The 16,699-nt window shown below is 33.2% G+C and overlaps 1 protein-coding gene across 1 annotated transcript in view; it reads left to right on the top strand.

Annotated features, from left to right (window-relative positions):
• The first annotated feature begins 12,194 nt into the window (after window positions 1-12,194).
• The window catches only part of LOC106667764 (aryl hydrocarbon receptor), a 187,585-nt gene continuing 183,080 nt past the window's right edge, over window positions 12,195-16,699 (top strand). The window contains exons 1-3 of the mRNA XM_024227729.1: window positions 12,195-12,203; window positions 12,270-12,338; window positions 12,563-12,723. Of these exons, the coding sequence (XP_024083497.1) occupies window positions 12,195-12,203; window positions 12,270-12,338; window positions 12,563-12,723 (239 nt within the window). The remainder of the gene's footprint in view (window positions 12,204-12,269; window positions 12,339-12,562; window positions 12,724-16,699) is intronic.

The raw sequence follows: 16,699 nt of genomic DNA, 5'->3' as shown, positions 1-16,699 counted from the left end.
TCGGGCTTTGGGAATAAAGAAGGGCCTATTCCGCAGTAGATCTTTCAGGTCGCAAAGAAGAAATGGAAACATCGGTTAACAGTGATCGCGAATAGTTAAAAAAGTAGAAACGATAGTAGAATAATTATAATCACTGTTAAATGGAAATTTAGAAAATATCTATACAAGAATACCTTATAGGTGAAATAAGTTGAATATATTATAAATAGAAAAATAGAAAATAGAAGAATGTGTTAATTATTTTTTGTCGACGAGAAAATGATTCTTTTGCGATTTGGTGGTTTTTCCTATAAATTTAAGGAGAAAAGGGTTTTTACGATTTTTTCTCAGCATAATTCAATTTCCCCTCTATTCTCAACATTTTGGCGAAATAAATAGAAAACTAAATGTATAAAACTTTTACCTAGATTTCCATTTACAAAATATAGGTGGAAATTGTGGTCCAGCCGATACATGTCTGATTGTATGTAAATTCGAACGACCATCAGACTACTGTTGATCCTCGTTTGTTTTACGAGAATCGCAGGTGACAGGAAGCTGGAATTTTTTTGTCTAACTAGACTCAAATAGCCATCCGTGAACTTTCAATGTGCATTCGGTCGTCACGCAAGCTGCCGTCTCAAAATCGGAATTTCTAATGGTTCTGGTATTTATTTCCTCAGTGGATCCTTGTAAATACGATCAAGGGGCTCGGTTAGAAAGAGAGAGAGAGAGAAAAAAAATTATACAAAGGAACGATGATGAAGAACGGTAAAAAAGCTATGAGATCTGGAACAAATACCGATTCCCTTCTCCGGCCCGATTCCGAACTATAGTTAGCTCCGGGCAACAGTGTGTAGTTAGTCCCTGCGGTCGGAATAATTGCTGCCCCGGAGCGACTTGGAAAAGACTCACGATGGAAAAGAGGAAAAAATAGGCCTATCCAGTTTTCATTGGGTGGCACTGGAGGATTTGGGAAAAGAATAACGGAATTCTCGCAAAAAAGTTTAAGCTCAAAGACCCTGTAAGAATTTAAAAAACAATGGAGAAATAATCCATTAATTATCTTCCTATCGCATTTTCTCTTTCCTAACTAGAGAAGGGAATCGCGAGACCATTGGCGCCTTATTGGGATGGTCGGAAAGAGTTCAGGTGAAAAGGGGGTTAGGATCAGTATCCAGATTTATGGAGATCTCGCTGTTGACGTCCTGATTGGTTCGATTCGAAGTAGGTAGCTTGGAGAATGGTCGGAATGATTTTGTTCTGGAGAGACTGCATTATTTTAAAGTTGGGACGCATGATTAAACGTTTAGCCCTTTCTTGCCCTTACTATTTAGCCCTTACTTACAACTTACTATTTCAGAGCAATATCAACTTTACTAATTTTGTTTAAGGTTAACAGGGAACCCCGTGAGCTAGGGCAAGTGTAGTGTCGTTCCTGCTCTGTTTCTGCCGGTATAACGGCAACACTGATTTATTTGGCGCCAATCTAAGCTCACAGGAATTCCCACTAACCATTGAACAAAATTGCTAAATTTTGTCTTGCTCTAAATCAACATTAGGTCTTAAATTCCGTTCAGATTAATTATGACGTCTGTTCAGTTCTATTTTTGATTCGACTGTGGGAGTACCAAGTTCTTTTGTCGATATCCTAAATATTGGATGACATTTGTTGCTGGGAAAGGAACAGAGTCGTATTTGGTTTTCTGAAGAAATTATAGGGACTGACTTAGTGAAAAGATTGCGGTGTATGTGAGCAGTACTGTATCACGATTGATAAGAATGTCTAGAGTACTGGATAGAGAATGAGACTAAAGGTGCTGCCTTGCGGAACACACATACACTGACAAATATGGTTGGCGTATTTTTTCACTAAATCTTCATAAGCGGAGCCCAGAAACAAGAATAACATGCGGGACGTCCTCGCTAATATAAAGAGAGAACCAGACTAAAAGAAATTACTCGATTGTAAGGCTTCGCACTCGGACAATCCAGACGATGACATCTAAAATTTTGCAATTCTTTTAAATACGGACGGCATGGCCTATTCTTAATCGGGTGAGAACGATCCCATGTCCACGTATCGACAGTGCTCTTGGTACGCGCGAGCTTCTCTGCCGATCCGCCCAAATATGCTTCTTTTCTTCAATTTTCTTTTAATGGACTCTATAATTATTGCGATGAAATGTTTATTTACCAGAACGATGAAGAATATTTGAGAAGGACCTTCTCAAACGATTGACCCCTACAATAAACTCCTTCAAATCCAAATAACTTCTCCCAGATCATCAGTTTGGCTTTCCTTTTTAAAAAGATAGTTCCTACTCACAGTAAGTTGTTTTGCAACGATCCGGATATCGAACCTTTCAGCTCATCATCAGGTTGAAGGACTTTTACAACTACATCTCTCTTCATGAATTGCCAAAGTGAACCCGCTGATACCTCCGCCAACGCGACGTTCCAATTAGCAGCTGATTTTTTTAATGGCGCTCAATTTGGACGTGCGAAACGCGGAAATTATAACACAAATAAATATTATACTAGTAAATACTTAATATTATTAAATTACTATAAAAATAATAACAATTAAAATAATTAGTTTAATTATTTGGATGTTTGATATTATTTATGTACATATTTAAAATGGGAGGTAGATCAAAATCTGTTATAGTATTAATGCATTTATCACCATATTCAATTTTACAATTTTTAATTTCAAATTTCTCAAACCAATCTAATTCTTTCCCTTTGGTGAAACTACGTAACACTCTTGTATTTAGATTTGAATTGAAATTATGTTTTGTTTCTTTTAGATGGTCCTTAAATTCCGAAAATTTGCTCGATTTAAAAGAACACTTGCCTAAATGGAGCAAATTTAGGAATTTAAGGACCATCTAAAAGAAAATCCTGTACCTTATTTACATGTCACGTTTCCCAATTAGACCCTCAACACTCAACTGTTATACTGAATTAGAACCACTTTTCAATAACCTTAAAAATAATAAATAAAAAATTCCTTTTTTAACAATTTTTTAAACAATTATTTGTTAAAAAAATCTCTAAATGTATCATCCCACCCCTAGTACATATTTTCAACCTAGTCTTTTCACTAGGTCAATTCCCCTCCATTTTAAAAAAAATCATTCATTATCCCTTTATTTAAATCATGTTCAAAATATGATGCTAATAATTACAAACCCATTTCTTTAACTTTAACTTTTGTTCAAATCTAGGAAAAATTGATTAAAAATACGTTATTTGATTTTCATAAAGTCCATAATATAATTTCTCCTAACCAATCTGGTTCCAAACCTGGTAAGTCAACTGAACCGGCACTGTTTGATGTTGTTAATAATATTCCACTTAAACTTATTGAGTCTTATTTATTGGGTGGAACTCAAACATCAAAAGTTGGAACAGTCTGTAGCAATCCATTGCCTATCGTCTCTGGCGTCCCTCAAGGTACGGTTTTGGGTCCCCTGTTTTTTCCCTTTTATATATTAATGATCTTTTAAAATTGAAAACATCCGATAAAGTTTTTAGTTATGCTGATGATACGTGACTGTTTTTTTCTGGAAGGACTGAAATTGATAATTTGCTTCTATCTGTTAACAATGGTTTTAGACTTGTTAAAACACAGTTATGATCTAACTGCTTACTTTTAAACTATGATAAATCCAATGATTTATATTTTTCATTAAGTAAAATATTAGTTTTAAAGAGCTTTAAGTATTGTTCACGTGTATTAATTCATTTAACTGCAACTGGTCCCCCAAACCAATCACAAATAATACTAAATTCTTGGGATTTATATTTGACTCTAGGTTCAATTTTAGGTTACACATTGATTCTTTGGCTATGCGTCTAAAAAACTTCTTTATAAATTCAGTGTCTTAAAAAAGATCCTAAATTTAAAATTGTTAAAATCAGTTTATTGTGCCTTAGTTTAGTCTATAATTTGCTACGGTATTATTTAATGGAGTGGAACCAATAATTGTTATTTAAATCCATTAATTATCACCCAAAATTCTCTTTTGAGAATTATCCTTTCTAAACATTTTAGATTCAACACCAATAAACTATACGATATTTTTCAGGTTCTAAAATTTAAAGATTTTTTTTTATATGTTCTCACTTGTATTTAAAAATAAAGAGGTCACGATAGCTCAAGTGGTAGAGCAGCGGCGTATCTAGCTGAAGATCGTGGGTTCGAATCCCGCTCGTGACACTGACTTTTTTATCTCAACTAAAAACCTTAATTAATTGAAAGATATTAATTGGTCAAGCGGACTAACTAGTCAATTTAAAAATAACCTTTTTACTGAATCAAGCAATGAGTATGGAACAAGGCAAAAAGTAATTATTAATATTTTTGCACCCAAAGTAAACACTAAGTTTTACCTAAAGTTTTCATTAAATGTTGTTTTTAGGTTTCTTTACAATTATAAAATTAATTTTAACAAATTTAATTCTCATTATGTTTTCAACAAATTTATTGCTGTAAAAAATTTACGTTTATAATTTTGTGGTATATTTGGCATCATATGGCACTTATTGTATGCTTTAATTTTTATTTTATCTTTATTTGAATTTATTGCATTTTATTTTATTTATTTTTTTTTTTTACGAGGGTTCGCGACAACAGTGGTCATATAAACCCTCCGGGTGCCGGTGTTTTTGAAAAAAAAGAAGCTATTTGTAAGTATGTCGAGAAGAAAATGTTTTTCTAAAACCTACGTCACACCAGACCGCATCTCACGATCTCCGAATAATCATTGACTAACGGCCACTAAACACCACACATTACTGCACGAGAAGAACGAAAAACATGGGATTCTTTGAACAAATACAACAAAGAGTATTCTGAAGGACATCGCCAACAATGAGAAGGCACTCTCAACACGACACACAATAATGACACATCTACACGGAAAACAAACAACTTTGAGCCCTGAAGATGATCTCAATAATGATCGAAACGTTGGCACGATAAAGAACATGTTTTTCTAAAACCTACGTCTCTACGTCACACCAGACCGCATCTCACGAATCTTAATAATGATTACACACGGAACGTTAAGCACAATGTTAAAAAAAACTGTTTTGATTTTAGACCATACAAATTGGACAAGAAGAATGATTTTCTAGTTCTCTATATGATTCCGTGTTTCAGTTAAATCTGGTCAAGTTCTCTGTGCGGGGAGTCAGCAACTGTTGTAACATTCTCCTCTGTTCTCTGTTGTAACATAATTGGAATGCCATTATGAAAAGTGATGTTGGAAACATAGTAAGGAACATTGGCAACGGTTCTGAAGACTAAGAAGATTGGAAGGAGGATATTGCTTGAATGTTGGAAGTTTTAACGGTATCCTATAGTTTTATAACCACAGTTCTATCCGTATATCCAAATCGGTTTCAGTAGTGCCTCTTTATTAGTGTTACTAATAGTTTCTTGATAATAATTTCTATAGTAGTCTGTAGCGATTGTTTAATTCCTGACTTTTAGTTCGTGTATGTCGGCTCTAAGTTAGTCGTGAATCGAGATAGAACAAGTAGCGTGTAGCGTACAGTCTGTGTCAGGTAGTAATATTATTGAGGAGTATTGTATGATGGGCTTTGTTTCGAAGAGTAAAAACAATATGCAGCATTTGATTTTATTTGTCTCAATGTGCCAAAATTTGCTTGGAGATCTTCCGAAACAATCGCGGGATTTGGATCAAATAATAATAATTTTATTTGCGAAAATTACAATAATACAGTAAGATAAAATAAAAAAATGGAAACATATTAAGGATAAAATAATAAAACAATAACTAAAAATTAAGTCATTTAACCAATTTGCAAATTTCTGTCACCTTAAAGCAGAGCTTGTAATAGGTGGCAGGAGTTATGTCAGTGAACTAAATTAAAGTTAATTCAAATGATCTTAGAAGGTATATAAGACAAAATAAACGAAAGAAAAAATAAAGATAATGAAGAGAGATAAACAAAAATATAATAAAATGCAATAGGGGGCCTCGGTGGCCGCAGCGGTTTAGGCGTTGACACGGCGCTCATCACTGTAAGGTAAAGGTCCCGGGTTCGAATGCAGGGCCGCTGGATTCGAACCCGGGACCTTTACCTTACAGTGATGAGCGCCGTGTCAACGCCTAAACCGCTGCGGCCACCGAGGCCCCCTATTGCATTTTATTATATTTTTGTTTATCTCTCTTCATTATCTTTATTTTTTCTTTCGTTTATTTTGTCTTATATACCTTCTAAGATCATTTGAATTAACTTTAATTTAGTTCACTGACATAACTCCTGCCACCTATTACAAGCTCTGCTTTAAGGTGACAGAAATTTGCAAATTGGTTAAATGACTTAATTTTTAGTTATTGTTTTATTATTTTATCCTTAATATGTTTCCATTTTTTTATTTTATCTTACTGTATTATTGTAATTTTCGCAAATAAAATTATTATTATTTGATCCAAATCCCGCGATTGTTTCGGAAGATCTCCAAGCAAATTTTGGCACATTGAGACAAATAAAATCAAATGCTGCATATTGTTTTTACTCTTCCAAACAAAGCCCATCATACAATACTCCTCAATAATATTACTACCTGACACAGACTGTACGCTACACGCTACTTGTTCTATCTCGATTCACGACTAACTTAGAGCCGACATACACGAACTAAAAGTCAGGAATTAAACAATCGCTACAGACTACTATAGAAATTATTATCAAGAAACTATTAGTAACACTAATAAAGAGGCACTACTGAAACCGATTTGGATATACGAATAGAACTGTGGTCATAAAACTATAGGATACCGTTAAAACTTCCAACATTCAAGCAATATCCTCCTTCCAATCTTCTTAGTCATCAGAACCGTTGCCAATGTTCCTTACTATGTTTCCAACATCACCTTTCATAATGGCATTCCAATTATGTTACAACAGAGAACAGAGGAGAATGTTACAACAGTTGCTGACTCCCCGCACAGAGAACTTGACCAGATTTAACTGAAACACGGAATCATATAGAGAACTAGAAAATCATTCTTCTTGTCCAATTTGTATGGTCTAAAATCAAAACAGCTTTTTTTAACATTGTGCTTAACGTTCCGTGTGTAATCATTATTAAGATTCGTGAGATGCGGTCTGGTGTGACGTAGAGACGTAGGTTTTAGAAAAACATGTTCTTTATCGTGCCAACGTTTCGATCATTATTGAGATCATCTTCAGGGCTCAAAGTGTTTGTTTTCCGTGTAGATGTGTCATTATTGTGTGTCGTGTTGACAGTGCCTTCTCATTGTTGGCGATGTCCTTCAGAATACTCTTTGTTGTATTTGTTCAAAGAATCCCATGTTTTTCGTTCTTCTCGTGCAGTAATGTGTGGTGTTTAGTGTCTGTTAGTGAATGATTATTCGGAGATCGTGAGATGCGGTCTGGTGTGACGTAGGTTTTAGAAAAACATTTTCTTTATCGTGCCAACGTTTCTATTTTTATTGAGCCCTGAAGATGATCTCAATAAAGATCGAAACGTTGGCACGATAAAGAAAATGTTTTTCTAAAACCTACCTCACACCAGACCGCATCTCACGATCTCCGAATAATCATTGACTAACGGTCACTAAACACCACACATTTCTGTGTGTACTTTGCCTTTATCCTGAAGACGCTAGATTCTCCAGACTCGAGACTCTCAAAATTTACTTTATTTGAAATAGTTCGATCAGGAATTTCTTTGTTTTCTGCCTGGAAATCACTGTTCGTGAAATATGATATTGGCTTCTCTGTCATTGAAAAATATCACTGGAGCACCCAATTTTCGGCTCTCTTGACCCGGATTGATTCCCAACACCGCAGTGAATGTGCTGATCATGTCATGAGCTCATTATACAAAGACATTATATTTCGTGGTTTGATTGACCAAATAACTTCTTTCAATTAATTAATATTTTTATGCAAGATTTTGGTTAAAATGAAAAAGTTAGTGTCACGAGCGGGATTCGAACCCAAGACCTTCTGCTCGATACGCCTCTTCTCTAACCACTTGAGCTATCGTGGCCGCGTGTTGGTGATTGTCGCGATAGCTCGTGTGGTTAGGAAACTAACTTTTTCATTTCAACCAATACCTTCACAGAGATTAATTAATTGAAGAGATTATATAAAGAGTTAAGGGGTTCTCCAGCGTTGGTCGATCTGAAGAAGCCCAATTTTAAAGATTACTTGTTGGTAGAGCTGTGTTGTCTTTTTGAATGCGCTGAACTCGACTGTGTGGAATTTTCTTCTATTCCCTTTGCAATTGGCATGCCATCGAATCTGTTTTTCATTTCTTGGCAATGTTCAATTCTGAGAGAGATCGCTTGCTTCACCTAGGTTGCTTCACTCTGTCAAGGTGTGTACTTCTAGGTTTTTTTGGAAGGTTCAATATCTAGCCTTTGATTGAGTTTGTGAGGCAGGCTTGGATTGAAAGATACATATAAGATATAAGAACTGACTGAAGAATTTACTACTGGATGCTGCATTTTATGTATCGAACCTAACTAGAAATACTTACATATCACTTTCGATCAAGAAGAAATCCGTTCCCGTTATCTCAAATTCCAGAAAAACCTCCCTATGTATGTAAATGTAAAACTATGTAAATCAGCACATCAGAAACCTCGCATCCCGACGAATCCCCTCAAACCCTCCTCGACGACTGACGAGACAATGGCCGCGAGATCTCCTAGGAAGTGATGATAGTGAAAGTGATAACGATACAAATATCAATTAAACAAACAATATTTTAGTAACATTGGAATAACACCAATGGGTATTTTCTGCACTTTTTTTGTTTAATTGTGTGTATATTACCTTGTACATTGTTACCTATTTGAAGGGAGTATAAATAAAATGACATATTATGTGTATATATATATATATATATATATATATATATATNAATATATAAAACTTACAACTCCTTATCCAATTACAAATACCTTCAAGAAGGTAACCAGTAACAATGAGAGCAAGGTAATATATACAAAATTATAAATATTAGAAGGTATATATATACATTCTCTTTTCTCTTTTTTTTTAAATCCATACAGAATTTTCATTGTTATTTATTTTAACGCGGCGACCTACGGCAGACGGATGTTTCGATCCATTGTCTATTTACTGTTATGTTTTTCTTCTCTGTATTGTATTTTGATTTATATTGTAAATATAACAGTTTGTCATTCATTTATTCTTTCTTCGTATAAGGAACATTTGCCTCAATATTCTCGGTAAAGCGAAAAATCCTAGCCAATTACCCATGGGACGAGCCCGGGGAGTCCGATTCCAGAAAACGGAATAAGGCCAATTTTCTGGTCACGAATCTCCAAGCCAATTCCGGTAGTAATCTGCCTAGATTCTACCGGAAATAAATTAGAAAAATATTTAACGAACAATTACACCGTTCAATTGTTGTTGGACAATGAAGGGTCGGACTGTACACGTTAACACCCCTTTCTTTGGATATCCCGAGGCGTGATGTTATTTACACTAAAGACGTTAGTCTCTGGTTCGTAATTACGGTTTTCCCATTGGAAATTACTATATTTAATTCTCAAATACTTACCCGGTTAACTGTCTTCCATTATATTAGTTCAAAGCTAATAAGTCATTTGAATTTACAGATTTAAAATGTTTTCGACTGAATCAGATGTAAAAACAACTTATACCAACATTACAAAATGATAAAACTCCTTATATCCAGTATATTTATTACAGTAGCTAAAGTTTAAAACTCCTTATATCCAGTATATTTATTACAGTAGCTAAAGTTCATCTAAATAAAACTAATAACAAAATATTTTAATAATAATAAATTTGTTTTAAATGGCCTGCCAATAATGAGGAAATAGAAGTTTTTTCGGAGGATCTACGGAAGAGGTCAACAAAGAGAAAAACTTCCTTTCGGTTTTCGCCGAGCTTTCGACAGTTTTTTATACTGCCTTCTTCAGGGCCTGTTTTATTATCGTATAAAAAAAAAAACAATTAAAAACATGAAAAACAAATTGCACAAAAATTGAAATATCTTACTTAAACGGGTGTTTTTTGGGGAGGGGGCAAAACGTAATGTACCTCTGTGCCCAAAACACCATGTCTTTTTATTTCCCCATTAAGGTTTAAGTAAGATATTTCAATTTTTGTGCAATTTGTTTTTCATGTTTTTAATTGTTTTTTTTAATACGATAATAAAACAGGCCCTGAAGAAGGCAGTATAAAAACTGTCGAAAGCTCGGCGAAAACCGAAAGGAAGTTTTTCTCTTTGTTGACCTCTTCCGTAGATCATTTCTCACTTTTTATCTGAAGGACTTTAAAGCAATACATTTTGTAATCTAACTTCTAGATACAACGAGAGTTTACGGTTTTCATTCACATACACATACTCTCTCTCACTCTCTCTCTTTTTCTCTCTATCCCTCTATCATCAGTCTTTTTTGCTTTCTCACTTTCCACTTTCTCTCTCTTTCTGTTTAAGTTTATATACTAATCTCTCTTCTATCCTTTTTACCATTGGCTACAGTTAAATCCCCTCTCTCACCATCCCATTGTCTCTCTTTCTCTCTCTCTCTCTCTCTCTCTCTCTCTCTCTCTCTATCTATCTATCTATCTATCTATCTATCTATCTCTAACACTGTCCCTCTATCTCTAACTCTCTCTCTCTCTCTCTTTCTCTTTCTACCTCTCTTTCCCTTTCTCTCCTTCCTTCTTTTTCTCTTCATCTACCCATCTATAATCCTCACTTTTTATTATTAGCAAATTTATGTATTTTTCTCTCTCCTTCTCTTTCTTACACTCGCTGTTTTTTCTTTATTTACCAATCTATACTTTTTATTTTTGGCCCCCATTTATAGCGGCCTAGAACAATTTTCTCAGTTTCTTTCTATCTGTCTGTATGTCTCCCTCTCTTTCTTCTTTTCTGTCTCACTTTCATTCTCTTTCCCTCACTCTCTCTTCTCTCTCCCCAAATGTGTGCACTAGAATTAACGATTTGGTACGACAGAAGAATCTCATAATAAAGACCCCCCCCCCCAATACACATAACTTTTTTAGATGTTATCCGGCTTTTGTTAGCGGTGGGTCGCTGCATTTTCTTCGGGAATTCCCTCTCGGGACATTATTATAAAAGACCCTCTTTTCATTCTCAGTTATTAATCTTTTTACAAATGGTTTTAAATGTATCAGATTCGTTGACATGCTTATTTGAAATATGAATATGCGTAAATATGATTATGCTTCGTTCGTCGTTGAGTGCGGGTTGTTTCAGACAAAAGCTAGAATTTGGTCGTCATCAACGGTTGAATGACGAACAGAGCGCTTTACTTATTCCAAATCCAAAATTTTGCTTATGAATTTTTTTAATTACTTCATAAAAGTAAACAGTCATAACATCGTCAACTTTTTTCTTGATTCTTTTGTTTACAATTTTCTGAGAGACTAAGGCGTTATTTGAATTTTAAGAAAAAAGGGGTGTGACATATTTCACACCCTGTATACTATATGACAATAAATAATAAGTAAGTAAAATTATTATCTTTACTTACTTAATGAACAACTTGTTTTTTTAGTAATGTAATTATTTTGTAATATTATTTGTATAGAATCTTAAATATCGTTTAATAATTCAACTCTTGTAACAGGGCAATGTTAAATAAAAGCTTTATTATCTTTTTTTAGAAGCTAATTGAATAGAGAAATTTTGAGGGAATTTGCAAAGGTCCAGGAGTTTTGTAGTTATTAACAGTTACCAATCCAAAATTTTCCATAAATTCCAAATTTCAACATTTTTGTTTTTTCTGAATTTTTCGTGCATAATTCATTCATCAATTCTACAATGTAAATAGGTTTCCTCACAACAAATTTAACTTTCTTTCAGGTGGCTTAAACCAGATTTTTGTGCAGTCGGTAATTCAATAGTTTATTTAGTTAAACTAAGTCGAAAAAGAAGCCAAAACTTGAAATTTCTTATTTACCGTTGAGATTTGGACAGGGGTTTTATAGGAAGTTTTTTGTTGCATATAATGAGTAGAAACACGTGAAATTTTCGCCACTTATGGCCAGTCCTCCTGTATACATACTAAACAATTAACCGAAACATCAGTTTTTAATAGAATAAATAACAGACTGACAAGGTTGACCATAAATATATAAAATATAAATAAATGTTTGAATCATGTGCAATGTACAAGGTACATTTACTTTGAAATTTAAATATCAGGGATATATTAAATAGTGATTAATTCGGTTTTTTTCAGTATATAGTAAATATTAACATGGTTAAAATGAAGGGGTTGGAAGGGGAGCCGACGTCGGCAGCAGGGGCTGTAAAAGTGGGGTGGTTCTCGTGGTGGGGTGGTTGTCGTGGTGGGACGGTTCGAGTGGTGGGGCGCCATCGGCGGGGCCACGGCGGCCATGAGCGGTAGTGGTGACGTCTCGAATGGGGATTGGCCAGCGGGCCCGTACCGCCGCCCTTCCACGTCTCTGGGCGTGGCTAGCTCTCTCACAGCGCCGTGGCGCACCAGTTTTGTGCCGGTTCTCGGTGTGATAGTGTCATCCTCCGTGGTCATCGCCCCTTACTCTGGATTACTTGAACGTAAGCGGAGCGGGGGTGGTCCCTGAGGTGATTCACCCCCCACCCCCGCCTCATCCCCACATCTCGCAGCTGGGGACCGTCTACGCCACCAAAAGACGGAGGAGGAATGGAAAAAGGTACGAATTTATGAAAGAAAAGGGAGAAAAAAAACCACCCCTGAATAAAAAAAGAGCTTTAGAATTATAGACCTTCAAAAAAGAAAAAAATATCCACCCGTATTTTTTATAAATAATTCGTCAAGTTAATATATTACGCAGGAAATTTAAATTTTTACGCTGGAAATTTTATTATGTCATTAATTCATTAAATTAGTGAATGTAAACCATCGTAATAAATAAATGAATACGTAAAAAAAATCAAATCAAATTTTAGCTCTAGACGTTTGTAATTGCCTTAATTTATTAGATTAGCGTGCCAACATGGTTCAATTTACCAATTGCTAAAAATCTTAATCCGAAAAGAACATCCTTCCATAAAAAAGAAAAACTAGACAAAAGTTATTTTTTTTTTTTTAAATCAACATACCGCCTATAAAATTTTAAATCTTTATTGTGACGTTAATTAAGCACAATAATTTTTAGAAAATAAATGCATAAAATATATGGAACAACAAACAGGCTGTAAATATTTTGTTGTGATCATGGGGTTAGTACACCAGCTCATATCAACCTATCATTTTCGAAAATGCATAGGTCGAACAACCCCATTCGTAAATTTAAAAATAGGCACTCAACGAAAATAATTTTTTTGTATCAAAGTTACCTCAAAGGAAAATTACTAACACTCCTTCTCGTCTTTAAAAGCGTACGATAAAAACAAAAATTCATTTGTAACAACGTCAACATCGGAAAATGTTTAAAATTGCATTCACTAAATGTTTCTTAACTTCTTGTGCTTTGTTCTTCTTGCCTTGTCTTATGGCTTCGAAGCTTTTATGTTAAGCTTTCCTAACGTGTTTTTTTTTCGAATGCATTTCATATCAGTACAAGATTCTTCCTCGATTTATTGTAGGTTTTTAGTTTTCACTTTCCCCTTATGTATTTAGTTATTCATTTTCTGAGGGGTTTTTTCTACGCGAATTTGAATTAATGTTCGGCTTTTCCTAAGGTTTTTGAAAATAAATTTATTGCAAATGTATTTTGAAGAAGTACAAGCCTCCTCGGTAAATATAGGGTTTTTTTTCTGTTGACCTGCCGCTTGTATAAATAATTCTTAATTTTACGCGTCTATTATTTTTGTGTGACTTTTCATCTTAAGCTTTTCCAATGGTTTTTTAAAATTTGATTTTATTTATTTATTTTTTTCAAATGGCAAATGCATTTCGAGACAATACAAATCTTCTCGATACATAAAAGGGTTTTTTTCTTTTGATTTGTCGCTTATATAATTAATTCTTAATTGTATGTGTTTTTTCTTTGTGTGAGACTTTTCGTCTTGAGCTTTTCAAACAGGTTTTCAAAATATTTTTTTAATTACAAATGCATTGCGAGACAGCACAAACCTCCTTGACACATTATAGGGTTTTTTTTCTCTTGCTTATATAATTAATTCTTAATTTTATGCGTCTTTTTTGTCACTTTTCATCTTAAGTTCTTCAACTGGTTTTTAATTTTAATTTTATTTTTAATTGCAAATGCTTTTCCAGGCAGTACAAACCTTCTCAAGATATTTTAGGTTCATTTTTCTTTCGACTTGTCGCTTCTATAATTGACTAAGTTTTATGCGTCTTTTCGTTTTTTGTGACTGTTCATATTAAGCTTTTGAAACTGTTTTTTTAATTTATTTATTTTAATTGCAAATGCTTTTCCAGGCAGTACAAACCTTCTCAAGATATTTTAGATTTATTTTTCTTTCGACTTGTCGCTTCTATAATTGATTCTTAATTTTATGCGTCTTTTCGTTTTTTGTGATTGTTAATTTTAAGCTTTTGAAACGGGTTTTTATTTTTATTTATTTATTTTTTTTGCAAATGCTTTTCCAGGCAGTACAAACCTTCTCAAGATATTTTAGGTGTATCTTTCTTTCGACTTGTCGCTTCTATAATTGATTCTAAGTTTTATGCGTCTTTTCGTTTTTTGTGACTGTTCATATTAAGCTTTTGAAACTGTTTTTTTTAATTTATTTATTTTAATTGCAAATGCTTTTCCAGGCAGTACAAACCTTCTCAAGATATTTTGGTTTATTTTTCTTTTGACTTGTCGCTTATATAATTAATTCTTAATTTTATGCGTCTTTTCTTTTTTTGTGACTTTTCATCTTAAGCTTTTCAAACGGGTTTTTTTTTTTTTTTTTTTATTTAATTTTTGCAAATGCTTTTCCAGGCAGTACAAACCTACTCAAGATATCTTAGGTTTAATTTTCTTTTGACTTGTCGCTTATATAATTAATTCTTAATGTTATGTGTTTTTCTTGTTGTGTGACTTTTCATATTAAGCTTTTCCAACGGGTTTTTAATATTTTTAATTTCAAACACATTTACAAATACAGTCCAACCTTCCCTTCGATATATTATAAATTTAAAATTTGTACACTGCCAATTACTATGGTAATTTTAAAATTAGAAAACGCAAACAATCCCTTTAAGAAATTCAATATATAAAACAATTCAAACTTTATTCTGTAAATGTTTGTTACAGCTTTTTTAGCTTCTAAATAACACAAAAAAAAGCTTTCTAAACAAAAACTTTTCATCCCTTTATTTAATAAATAAATTAACTAAAAAAATTATATTTCCACTGTCGAACCATTGCAAACATAGGAATATTCATCCACAAGAAAAACACGCTAAATCTTTTTGAATCTTTATTTTCTGCAATTTTTTTCTATGAGTGTTTCTTCATATGTGGTTGAATGATTTCAAACGATTATACAGCCTTAATTTTAGTTTTTTCAATACAACAGCTGATGTCAATGGGCCAGGGTAAAAAAATCATAAATTTAACGCAAAGAATATTAATTTGTAATTAAATCGACATAGGTAACGATTTAAACTTGTACATGTAATTGTTTATTTGCACAATATGAGATTAGTGTCATCTTTCGTTTTTTAAAACAAACCTATTGAAGATTAATCAGTCATATAAAAAAAAAATTAAAAATTATAAACTGTACGTCGTGTACGTTTATTATGTGTACATATACCTATAACATTTTAAATTTTTATAGGGTACACTTTTAGGAAATCAATAACGGGTAGTTGGAAGTTAAGCTTCCATGTCAATTATTTTACTTACTGTAAATTTTTAATTTAACAAACATTTTCAGTAAATCAATAATGTATAAAAAGTTTGAAACATTTCAAACTAGAGCCTGTAAACATTTCTTACAGCTTTGATTGAAGATATTAAAGAGACAACTTGCATCAACTTATCTTTTGCTAAATTTTGCTAAAAATTACAGGGCCAACTAGCCTCTTCCTACTTTCTAAAACGTAATATACAATATAATGTATGTATGTATAAATAGTACGATAAAATAATAAAGAATTAAAAATTATAATTTTTTCTTCTTGTAAATGCTTATAATGATCGTAATTTATAATCCTTTATATTTCATGGCCCGATTGACCAAATAACGTCTTTCAATTAATTAATTTCATTTCAACCAATACCTTACATAAAAATTAATTAATTGAAAGTAATTTATAATATTTTGTAGGCCAACTTGCATCTATATTGAGGTTGTTGAATAATTATAGATCATATTGTCTTCCCCTTTTCAAAAAGAATGTAATATACAAAAATTAAAGCAGTAGTTAAATGCACAAAAAATTACTTTTATATTGACAATACTTGATGATAAATGACCTTTTTATCTGTAACATAATACTATCATTATACCATTACCATAAGGAAGAATAATGGTTTTGAAGTATTTTACGCACATTTATGAATGGATAATAAGATAACAAACATATTAATTAAATTCTCTCACTCTCTCTCTCTCTCTCTCTTTCTTTCTTTCTTTCTTTCTCTCTCTCTTTCTCTCTCTCTCTCTCTTTCTTTCTTTCTCTCTCTCTCTCTGTCTCTCTCTCTCTCTCTCTCTCTCTCTCTCTCTCTCTCTCTCTCTCTCTCTCTCTCTCTCTCTCTCTCT

The sequence above is a fragment of the Cimex lectularius genome, unplaced genomic scaffold (genome assembly GCF_000648675.2).
Source record: "Cimex lectularius strain Harlan isolate CLEC.00 unplaced genomic scaffold, Clec_2.1 scaffold95, whole genome shotgun sequence".
Lineage (NCBI taxonomy): Eukaryota > Metazoa > Arthropoda > Insecta > Hemiptera > Cimicidae > Cimex > Cimex lectularius.
This window is presented reverse-complemented; position numbering and strand designations above follow the sequence as displayed.